At 44.7% G+C, this 12,500-nt stretch overlaps 1 protein-coding gene and 1 non-coding gene across 3 annotated transcripts in view; both read left to right on the top strand.

The window, feature by feature from the left end:
* Positions 1 to 12,500, top strand: part of inpp5l (inositol polyphosphate-5-phosphatase L) — a 67,368-nt gene that overhangs the window by 22,495 nt on the left and 32,373 nt on the right. For both annotated transcript variants that reach the window (XM_039804466.1, XM_039804467.1), the window contains one exon: positions 7,785 to 7,872. In XM_039804466.1, the coding sequence (XP_039660400.1) occupies positions 7,785 to 7,872 (88 nt within the window). The remainder of the gene's footprint in view (positions 1 to 7,784; positions 7,873 to 12,500) is intronic.
* Positions 2,799 to 2,871, top strand: trnaf-gaa. Its single transcript has one exon. It is a non-coding gene; the product is annotated as a tRNA-Phe (tRNA).

Genomic DNA, 12,500 nt, shown 5'->3' with positions numbered 1-12,500 from the left:
TTCCATCGGTTTCCTGCTGAGAACCATGGCCTCCGATTTAGAGGTGCTTGATCCTCATCCCAACCGCTTCACACTCGGCTGCGAACCGATCCAGTGAGTGCTGAAGGTCCCCGATGGACGCATGAGCCAACGGACCACATCATCTGCAAAAGCAGCGATGAGATCCCCAGCCCACCGAACTGCAACACCTCCCCACCCCGACTACGCCGCATATCCTGTCCATAAATATCACAAACAGGATTGGTGACAAAGGCGCGTTCGAGGCCAACCCTCACCTGAAACGAGTCCGACTTACTGCCGAGAACCCGGACACAGCTCTCACTTTGGTCGTACAGAGATTGGATGGCCCTGAGTAGAGACCCCTCACCCCATACCGTCCCCAGCACCTCCCACAGTATCTCCCGGGGGACCCGGTCATACCTTCTCCAAATCCACAAAACACATGTAGACCGGTTGGGCATACTCCCAGGCCCCTCCAGGATCCTTGCGGAGTGAAGAGCTGGTCCGTTGTTCCACCGACCAGGACGGAATCCGCATTGTTCCTCCTCAACCTGAGGTTCGACTATCGGCCGAACCCTCCTTTCCAGCACCTTGGAGTAGACTTTACCAGGGAGGCTGAGAAGTGTGATACCCCTGTAATTGGCACACACCCTCTGGTCCCCTTTTTAAAAAGGGGAACCACCACCCCAGTCTGCCACCTCTTTGGCACTGTTCCAGACTTCCATGCAATGTTGAAGAGACGCGTGTCAACCAGGACAGCCCCTCCACACCCAGAGCCTTGAGCATTTCTGGACGGATCTCATAACTCCCCGGGGCTTTGCCACTGTGGAGTTGTTTGACTACATCAGTGACTTCCGGCCGGAAATCAACGCCAACCCCGTCATCCTCCAGCTCTGCCTCTAACATAGAGGGCGTATTAGTCGGATTCAGGAGTTCCTCAAAATGCTCCTTCCACCGCCCTATTACCTCCTCAGTTGAGGTCAACAGTGTCCCATCCTTACTGTACACAGCTTGGATGGTTCCCCTCCCCCTCCTGAGGTGGCGAACAGTTTTCCAGAAGCACTTTGGTGCCGAACCGAAAGTCCTTCTCCATGTCTTCTCCAAACTTCTCCCACACCCGCTGCTTTGCCTCTTTCACGGCAGAGGCTGCAGCCCTTCGGCCCCTTCGGTACCCTGCAACTGCCTCCGGAGTCCTCTGGGATAACATATCCCGGAAAGGCTCCTTCTTCAGTCGGACGGCTTCCCTGACCACCGGTGTCCACCACGGTGTTCGTGGGTTACCGCCCTTGAGGCACCTAAGACCCTAAGACCACAGCTCCGCCCGCAGCTTCAGCAATGGAAACTTTTAACATTGTCCACTCTGGTTCAATGCCCCCGGCCCCCACAGGGATGCCGAAAAGCTCCGGCCGAGGTGCGAAGGAAAGTCCGTTGGACAGGGGCCTCCTCCAGACGTTCCCAATTTACCCGGCACTACACGTTTGGGCTTACCAGGTCTGTCCAGAGTCTTCCCCACCCCTGACCCAACTCACCACCAGATGGTGATCGGTTGACAGCTCTTGCCCCTCTCTTCACCCGAAGTGTCCAAAACATACGGCCTCAGATCAGATGAAACGTTTATAAAATCGGATCATTGACCCTCGGCCTAGGGTGCTCTGGTACCAGGTACACTTATGAGCATCCCTATGTTCGAACATGGTGTTCATTATAGACAATCCATGACTAGCACAGAAGTCCAACAATAAACAACCACTCTGGTTTAGATCAGGGAGGCCGTTCCTCACAATCACGCTCTCCAGGTGTCTCCATCATTGCCCACGTTGCGCTTGAAGTCCCCCAGCAGAACAATGGAGTCCCCCACTGGCGCCCCCATGCAGGACTCCACTCAAGGTCTCCAAGAAGGCCGATACTCCGAACTCCTGTTTGGTGCATATGCACAAACAACAGTCAGAGTTTTCCCCCACAACCCGCAGGCGTAGGGAGGCGCACCCTTCGCCTCCACCGGGGTAAACTCCCAATGTAGCGGCGCCAGCCGGGGGCTTGTTAGTATCCCCACACCCGCCGCGGCCGCACACCCTGAGCAACTCCGGAGAAGAAAAGAGTCCAACCCCTATCCAGGGAGTACAGTTCCAGAACCGGACGCGCAGAGGTGAGCCCAGCCAGATCTAACCGGTAGCGCTTCCACCTCCCGCACCAGTTCCGCTCCTTCCCCGCAGAGAGGTGACGTTCCACGTCCCCAGAGCCAGCGTCTGCTGCCCGGGTCTGGTCCGCCGAGGCCCCTGACCTTCACTGCCACCCATGTGGCAGCGCGCCCCACCCCAGCGGTTCCTCCCACAGGTGGTGGGCCCATGGGCTGGAGAGATGGGAGCCACGTAGCTTGTTCGGGCTGTGCCCGCCGGGCCTCGTGGCAAACCCGGCCACCAGGCCGCCGACGGCGCCCGCTCGTCTGGGCCTGGCTCCAGACGGGGCCCCGGGCTTCCTTCCTTCCGGGCAGGGTCACTCCATTTCTACCTTGTTTTTCCATTGGGGTTTTTGAACCATTCTTTGTCTGGCCCCTCACCTGAGACCACTTTGCCTTGGGAGACCCTACCAGGAGCACAAAGCTCCAGACAACACAGCCCTCAGGTTCACAGAGACACACAAACCTCTCCACCACGATAAGTTGATGGTTCACGGAGAAGTAAATGTTTTCACATGTGGCCCTAATCTGCTTCCGTAGAAACTAAAAAGTTATTTACATCATTGATTTATCTGCCTGTTTATTTTCTCAATCCAATAATTGTTGTGAGGTTAACCAAGAAGCCGAAATAGCTCAGTTGGGAGAGCGTTAGACTGAAGATCTGAAGGTCCCTGGTTCGATCCCGGGTTTCGGCAGAGATCTTTTGTGAGCGGCAGTAGCTCAGTGTGTGGGGACCAGAGGGTCACCGGTTCAAGTCCCTGTGAAGACCAAAGGGTGTTGACATCCTCCCCCAACCGACATCTCTCCATTTGAGCATGTTAAGGCCTGTGATCAATGTCTGTTATAACTAACAACAGAGGGGGGAAAGTGAAATTTCACATTGCGGGATCAATAACCTTAACCCCTTATCTTGTACTAGCTTGTTTTGTCCACTAAACAGTCCCAACCCCAAATATATTCAGTTAACCACCAGAGAAGATTAAGGGAACCAACAAATATTCACATTTGAGAAGCTAACAGTTAAGTTTCAACAGTTATACTTCGAAAACTACTAAAATCTAATAGACTTCCTATTTCTTTACTTGACTTTGGTGTTATCGTGTAAATTGTTTTGTATTACATTTTTTATTGTTTAGGGGTGTAAGAAAAACCGATACACTTGAGTATTGCGATATTTTATTAAGCAAAACTATATTTTCAAAAACGCAATATCGATTTTAAATTTATTTATTTATTTTTTTTAGTTTAAGTGCAAAAATATTCATGTAAGACAGTGGTTCACGTTCATGTTGTGTTTAAACCCCCTACCGCTAGATGGCTATGCTGAGACGCACCACTAGTGTCCTTGCCTAACAGTGACTAACAGTGCCTAGCAGTGCCTAACAGTGCCTAACAGTTCCTAACAGTTCCTAACAGTTCCTAACAGTGCATAGTACAATGCCTAACAGTGCCTAACAGTGCCTAGCAGTGCCTAGCAGTGCCTAACAGTGCCTAGCAGTGCCTAATAGTGCCTAACAGTGCCTAGCAGTGCCTAACAGTGCCTAGCAGTGCCTAACCGTGCCTAACAGTTCCTAACAGTGCCTAACAATGCCTAACCGTGCCAAACAGTGCCTAGCAGTGCCTAATAGTGCCTAGCAGTGTCCTTGCCTAACAGTGCCTAACAGTGCCAAACAGTGCCTAACAGTGCCTAACAGTGCCTAATAGTGCCTAGCAGTGCCTAGCAGTGTCCTTGCCTAACAGTGCCTAACAATGCCTAGCAGTGCCTAACAGTGCCTAACAGTGCCTAACAGTGCCTAGCAGTGCCTAACAGTGCCTAGCAGTGCCTAATAGTGCCTAACAGTGCCTAGCAGTGCCTAACAGTGCCTAGCAGTGCCACTAGTGCCTAACAGTGCCTAACAGTGCCTAACAGTGCCTAGCAGTGCCTAACAGTGCCTAGCAGTGCCTAACCGTTGCCCCAACAGTTCCTAACACGTGCCTAACAATGCCTAACCGTGCCAAACAGTGCCTAGCAGTGCCTAATAGTGCCTAGCAGTGTCCTTGCCTAACAGTGCCTAACAGTGCCAAACAGTGCCTAACAGTGCCTAACAGTGCCTAATAGTGCCTAGCAGTGCCTAGCAGTGTCCTTGCCTAACAGTGCCTAACAATGCCTAGCAGTGCCTAACAGTGCCTAACAGTGCCTAACAATGCCTAGCAGTGCCTAACAGTGCCTAACAGTGCCTAACAATGCCTAACAGTGCCTAACAGTGCCTAGCAGTGCCTAGCAGTGCCTAATAGTGCCTAACAGTGCCTAGCAGTGCCTAACAGTGCCTAGCAGTGCCTAATAGTGCCTAGCAGTGCCTAATAGTGCCTAACAGTGCCTAGCAGTGCCTAACAGTGCCTAACAGTGCCTAGCAGTGCCTAACCGTGCCTAACAGTTCCTAACAGTGCCTAACAATGCCTAGCAGTGCCTAACAGTGCCTAGCAGTGCCTAACAGTTCCTAACAGTGCCTAACAGTTCCTAACAGTGCCTAACAGTGCCAAACAGTGCCTAACAGTGCCTAACAGTGCCTAAGCGCTAGCAGTGCCTAGCAGTGTCCTTGCCTAACAGTGCCTAACAATGCCTAGCAGTGCCTAACAGTGCCTAGCAGTGCCTAACAGTGCCTAACAGTGCCTAGCAGTGCCTAATAGTGCCTAACAGTGCCTAACAGTGCCTAGCAGTGCCTAGCAGTGCCTAATAGTGCCTAATAGTGCCTAGCAGTGCCTAGCAGTGTCCTTACCTAACAGTGCCTAACAATGCCTAGCAGTGCCTAACAGTGCCTAGCAGTGCCTAACAGTTCCTAACAGTGCCTAACAGTTCCTAACAGTGCCTAACAGTGCCTAACAATGCCTAGCAGTGCCTAACAGTGCCTAACAGTGCCTAACAGTTCCTAACAGTGCCTAACAATGCCTAATGACATTTTGCTAGAAGCTAACAACGTAGCTATGGCTGACCTTTGGCCTACTTTAGCATATCAACATTAGCTCACTAAGAACCTGGGGACCACAATCCCAAACTGGCAGTTTGATTTTCTGTGTACTGAATTGTTTACCTAAAGTAAACTTCTTTGACTTTTATGCACATCGTATTTTTTTAAAGTGCCCATATTATGAAAAAAATCGGGTCTCTGGTGCTTCCACACGCATACAAACTTTGAAAAACCCATCCATGGTGTTCTGAGTGAGATCCGGTTTCTGAATGTGTCCTGCCTTCAGTCTCCTGGTGAGCTGGTCAAAATCTGCACGGCTTTCTACGTCACTAGCCAAAACGAGCTTGCTCGCTAACCGCAACCTTTAGCATGCTAGCGCTAGCATGCTACCTCGTTCTCAATAGCAAAGCACTGCTACAACACACACAAGTTCACCATAATCTCCAAAAGAACTACTTCCATGTGCGCCCTGGTTTAGAAGAAGTCTCCCAGCTGATCCTGCCTTGGAACTGACTGAAGTTGGAGAAACAGCCTTTCTTTTACTGTCTATGGAGCTAGCTGACATGATCTACGATCTGAGCTACTGAGCATGTGCGAGTGCAATCAAAGGTAGTACAGAAGAAGAAGAAGAAAAGAGGTCTCACTCTGTAGCTAAAACAGAGACCTGAACACAGGGTGAAAAGAGGAGCTGCAGCAGTGAGAGAGAGCTGTGCAGTACAACAAAAATATGGTGTTTTTTGAAAATTAAACCATGTAAACGTATTCTGGTACAACCTTAAAATACAATTATGAACCTGAAAATAAGCATAAAATGGGCGCTTTAAATATTAGTTTTTCTAAAATTATACATTTTCAAAATAATCCCAATATATCGCCTTACGCACATAATCGAAATATATTGCAATATATTGAATCGTGACCCTTGTATCGTGATACGTATCGTCAGATTCTTGCCAAAACACAGCCCTAGTATTGTTGCCTGTTATGCACCGTGTATTTCTTTATTGTTGTTTATTTTTTATGTACTGTAAAACATGTTGGGTCAACGTCTGTTACTTTGAAATGTGCTTCAACTAATCCATTTATTAGATTAGATTAGATTAGACTTCATTGATCCCAAATTGGAAAATGTCAGCGCTACAGCAGCGAAATATCAGACACACAGCACACATGAATACAAGAACATCTATTAAAAAAATAAAGTTACACAAAAAATACAAAGGAAAGAATGTCCAAATGTATGTACAAGTTGGGAATAAAAATGTACAACCTACCTAAATTGTATTTATAAAGATGTAAGTCAAACCTATGTTTGTGCAAGTTGCACTTAGCGCAATATTGTGATGTATATTGTCCAGTCTTCACTAAGCTAGCTACCACTACAGCTCAATAAACTCCCCACTGGAAGGGTTTCAGGACAAGTACGGGGGATACAACTCGAGCCACTTTATGAACTTCTATTGCGCACACATAACACATAAGCATCCACACACTTAGGTAGCCTGATTGCTACCGCTACGCTAGCCTGTCAGCTTGTTAGTGACGTTAGCAAGTTAGTAAGTTAGCAAACAAGGTTGTAAACCTGTAATGAAAACACAAAATACAAAACCCAGAATTAACCAATGAAATTATACAATCATGTGATATTAATTCTTGGTTTGACTTACTAGCAAACTGCTAGTTTGTAGTCACTCACCGGCAAGGCGTACCAGTCCTGACCATTAATTGAATGAAAAAAAAACCTAAAGGCGAACTGCCTGCGCACTGTGACTAGTTGAGCAGACACACAGTCTGGTGAACAGGAATGATAATAAAGCAAACCTGTAATCTGGCATGATTATAAGATACAGTACAGGCCAAAAGTTTGGACACACCTTCTCATTCAATGTGTTTCTTTATTTTCATGACTATTTACATTGTAGATTCTCACTGAAGGCATCAAAACTATGAATGAACACATATGGAATTATGTACTTAACAAAAAAGTGTGAAATAACTGAAAACATGTCTTATATTTTAGATTCTTCAAAGTAGCCACCCTTTGCTTTTTTTGATAACTCTGCAAACCCTTGGTGTTCTCTCAATGAGCTTCATGAGGTAGTCACCTGAAATGGTTTTACCTTATTAATTGTTAATAAGTGAAAATGTTAATTAGTGGAATTTTTTTCCCTTATTAATAAAAAAGCAAAGGGTGGCTACTTTGAAGAATCTAAAATATAAGACATGTTTTCAGTTATTTCACACTTTTTTGTTAAGTACATAATTCCATATGTGTTTCATTCATTATTGTTCTTGAAATAACAAGTCTAATTGAATGAGAAGGTGTGTCCAAACTTTTGGCCTGTACTGTATATGAAATATAACATAAAACATGCCTGCATTTGGAATAAGGTAGTAAATGTATACACTTATTTTGTTAAATACTCCAGAACATAATCATAACATCCATCACTTTTAATATATACATACATATATATATATATATATATATATATATAAACAAACAATTGTAACACCTGCTGGAAAGTTCTACATATATGAGTCTTATTTAACACTCAGTGCTGAAGTGTGTTTTATTGCCTGTGGTAGGAATGATTTCTTATGATTTCTTGTAGCGGTCGGTGCGATATCTTCAGCTCTAACGATCGCTCTGTTGTTTGCAGGTGCATCGAGTCCAGCGAGGAGATGAAAGACTTTGACAGAGTCTGCGTCTATGTGGACAACCAGTTCCAGGCAGAAGACAGCTTCACGGTAAGAAGCACACCTCAACGTCTCTGTGAGAGCAGTTCACACGTTCCTCCGCTAGATGGCGTCCTCCTCCAGGTCAGTGCTCAGAGGTGGAGGAGGTATTACACTGCTGATGAGAAAAACAGGAGCTGGTTTCTGCTCAGTGCTTTAGGACAGTCGTTCTCAGACCTTTTTTTCAATAATGCTCCCTTTTTGAATTGTTTCTTTAAGCCAAGTACCACCCTGACCAGCGCTAATCATTTTTGGTAGAAAATAAAAAGAAAGTATAAAGTATAAAGTATAAAGAGGAACAGCACAGCGCTGTCAGCAATAGATTTACTGAACAACAGCCTTGTAACTGAAAAAACATTTAAATGCTGATGAGAAAACGAGACTAAAACTGTAAAAAAGACAAAAACTTGGAAAAAGATGGTAGAAAGAAGGAAGGAAGGCAAGAATAGGTCAAAAATAGTATCAAAAACTTAAAAAAACAGTGACATAACTTTGAAAAAAGTGATAAATTGTAAAAAGTAGAAGGAAGGAAGGCAAGAATAGGTCCAAAGAAGGCGACACAAATGTCACATTTTTGGTAGGAAAATTCTACATAAAGAGGAACAATGTTCTGGACAACAGCCTTGTTACTATTACACATTTTGTTAAATATCTCATGGACTCCCTGCAGTCCTCCAAAGTACCCCTAGGGGGACACGCACCCCCATTTGAGAAACACTGCTTTAGGAAAGCCAGTTTGTAGAACCCAGTGGAATATTTTTGCACACAAATAATCTTTTATATTTTGTATATTATTAGATTTTTGTTTTTATGTGTACTTCTTTTGCAAACCCTTGTTCTGTCTTGAACGTGTAAAGTGAATTTAAATTTTTTTGGCTCTTATTTTTAATGCTTTTGACACTTTTTTAAAACGTTTTTGTCACTTTTTCAACATTTTATTTTTAAATTCATGGTCAATAAACCTAATTTATATGACATTATACCTCATTTTCTTTGTTAAAAAAGCAGAAATTAGAAATTATTTTGACTAACAGTTAAGATCAAAGAATGTTGAGTGAATCACACAGACTAGTTTATGTCAAAGTTTAGACACGATACTGTTTTAAAACCATTTAAACATGTTTATAAAATTGAATAAAACACCCAAAATTCAATAAAAGTAATCATTAATTTTACGTGCAAAGATCGTACATCCATGCAACCAGGTTATTTTTGGGGCATTTTGGTTCAAAGTAACCCATATTTCTGATATTAAAACTTTGAAAACAGGTCAAACACAAGGGTTAAAGACAAAACTTGCTGAAAAAAACCATTACAATCATTAGATCTGAGAAAAGTCTTTAAGTTACATTCATTCAGCTTAGGTGGTGTCCAAAAAGGTAGATGATGATGTAAATGATAGATTCTGTAAATGTTGGGTAATGTAAGTGTATAACCTAATGTGAAAACAGTCATCTGTAAATGGACTGTTTATATAGCGCTTTTCTAGTCTTAACAACTACTCAGAGCACTTTAACATAGTACAGGAACCATTCACCATTCACACACATTCATACTCTATGCCACCTGCTCATCGGATAAACACTCACACACATTTACACTCCGATGGCGCAGCATCAGGGGGAAATTTGGGGTTTAGTGTCTTGCCTAAGGACACTTCAGCATGGAACTGCAGGGCTAGGGATCGAACCACCAACCTTCCAATTGGCAGGCAACCTTTCTACCACTTAGCCACAGCTGCCCGTCTGTAGCCTTTTACACTACTGTAGCATATTACTTTCAGCACTTCCAACGGCCATTTGAAACACGTATCATCCATTGTTTCTTACTGGATTCACTGGTAGTTAAAATTACTAAAGTGAAAAGATGATATGTTTTTTTTTTTGGTGATTAAACCATATGCTCTCGCGACATTTCACAACAACAACTTTGAATCAGTGGTTGTGTGGTGAGGGTTGTTTACCGTCCAAATGAATGCACAGTGGCCAAGTTTGGGAGTTTTGTACTACTAAGAGTTGTGGAGTTGTACCACATAGTTGCGATAATAGTACCAAAGCGATTAAAAAAAGTAATAACATTTGACAATTAATCGTTAAATCTTTGCAGCTCTAAAAAGCTACAACAGGATGTTTTGATCAAAGAAAGAATGGTCTGTGTGTCTACTTGTCTTTTATTCCTGATGAAGATAAGAGAAACCGGACAAATCTTTGACATACTTGCAGAAATGTGTGTGTGTGTGTGTGTGTGTCACGTGTGTGTACTGCACGTGTGTTTGTGTATGTGTACTGCACGTGTTTGTGTCTGTATGTGTGTGTGTGTGTGTGTGTGTGTGTGTGTGTGTGTCTAAGCTACTACTAACTAATCTAAGCTACTATGGGATGTTTTGATCAAACAAAGAATGATCTGTATGTCTACTTGTTTTTTATTCCTGATGAAGATAAGAGAAACCGGACAAATCTTTGACATACTTACAGAAACGTGTGTGTACTGCACGTGTGTGTACTGTAGGGCATGGATACCCGACCCGAGCTCGCCGGTACCCGCTGGGCCGGGCCGGGTTCGGACAGATATTTAGAAATGATGGTCGGGTTCGGGTCAGGCTCGGTCACATCAGCGCGATGAGGCATTTGTTGTAAAATGGTGCTGCGGCTCCTTTAAGAGAGCTCAGTACGTGTGTGTGTGTGTGTGTGTGTGTGTGTGTGTGTGTGTGTGTGTGTGTGTGTGTGTGTGTGTGTGTGTGTGTGTGTGTGTGGGTGTACTGCACGTGTGTGTGTGTCTCAAATAGTTTTTATTCCTGATGAAGATAAGAGAAACCTGACAAACCTTTGACATACTTACAGAAATGTGTTTGTGTGTGTGTGATGTGTGTGTTTATGTGTATGTTTGTGTGTGTGTGTGAGTGTGTGTGTGTGTGTGATGTGTGTGTTTATGTGTATGTTTGTGTGTGTGTGTGTGTGTGTGTGTGTGTGTGATGTGTGTGTTTATGTGTATGTTTGTGTGTGTGTGATGTGTGTGTTTATGTGTATGTTTGTGTGTGTGTGTGTGTGTGTGTGTGTGTGATGTGTGTGTTTATGTGTATGTTTGTGTGTGTGTGTGTGTGTGTGTGTGTGTGTGTGTGTGTGTGTGTGTGTGTGTGTGTGTGTGTGTGTGTGTGTGTGTGTGTGTGTGTGTTGGGTTTCATCCATCAAGGCTCCTAGCAGGATGTAAGGGACAGACTTCACAGATGTAGTATGGAACAATCTTGTACCCGTTACACAGTGTGGGCCCAACCAGCGGCGATGCTCTTAAAGGAACACGCCGACTTATTGGGAGTTTATCTTATTCACCGTAACCCCCAGAGTTAGACTAGTCCATACAGACCCTTCTCACAGTAACCCCCAGAGTTAGACTAGTCCATACATACCCTTCTCACAGTAACCCCCAGAGTTAGACTAGTCCATACATACCCTTCTCACAGTAACCCCCAGAGTTAGACTAGTCCATACAGACCCTTCTCACAGTAACCCCCAGAGTTAGACTAGTCCATACAGACCCTTCTCACAGTAACCCCCAGAGTTAGACTAGTCCATACATACCCTTCTCACAGTAACCCCCAGAGTTAGACTAGTCCATACATACCCTTCTCACAGTAACCCCCAGAGTTAGACTAGTCCATACAGACCCTTCTCACAGTAACCCCCAGAGTTAGACTAGTCCATACATACCCTTCTCACAGTAACCCCCAGAGTTAGACTAGTCCATACATACCCTTCTCACAGTAACCCCCAGAGTTAGACTAGTCCATACAGACCCTTCTCACAGTAACCCCCAGAGTTAGACTAGTCCATACATACCCTTCTCACAGTAACCCCCAGAGTTAGACTAGTCCATACATACCCTTCTTACAGTAACCCCCAGAGTTAGACTAGTCCATACAGACCCTTCTCACAGTAACCCCCAGAGTTAGACTAGTCCATACAGACCCTTCTCACAGTAACCCCCAGAGTTAGACTAGTCCATACAGACCCTTCTCACAGTAACCCCCAGAGTTAGACTAGTCCATACAGACCCTTCTCACAGTAACCCCCAGAGTTAGACTAGTCCATACATACCCTTCTCACAGTAACCCCCAGAGTTAGACTAGTCCATACGTACCCTTCTCACAGTAACCCCCAGAGTTAGACTAGTCCATACGTACCCTTCTCATCTCCGTGCGTGCTGTAAGGCTGTCTGACGGCTCCAGCATTAGCTTAGCCTAGCCTAGCACAGAGCATGCAGGTGAATGGTTCCAGTAATCCTACTGCTCCCAATAAGTGACAAAATAACGCCAACATGTTCCTGTTTACATGTTGTGATTTGTAGAGTCACAGCGTGTACAAAAAACAACGTAACATGAGACACAGACATCTTTTAACCGTAAACAAACCGGGAACTATATTCTCAGACAGGCTTGCTGCGAGCATATCATTCCGCCCAAGTACTATATTCTTCCGCCTGAGAATATAGTTCCCAGTTTGTTTACGGTTATAAAGGTGGCATCGTTACGTTGTTTTTATACACGCTATGACTTCTAAATCACAACTTGTAAAATAGGAACATGTTGGCGCTATTGTACCAACAAGGGAGCAATACTGGAACCAGTCACCTGCAGGATCTGTGAT

This window comes from Perca fluviatilis, chromosome 6 (assembly GCF_010015445.1).
Source record: "Perca fluviatilis chromosome 6, GENO_Pfluv_1.0, whole genome shotgun sequence".
Lineage (NCBI taxonomy): Eukaryota > Metazoa > Chordata > Actinopteri > Perciformes > Percidae > Perca > Perca fluviatilis.
Note: the sequence above shows the minus strand (reverse complement) of the source record. Positions and strands in the feature narration are given on the sequence as shown.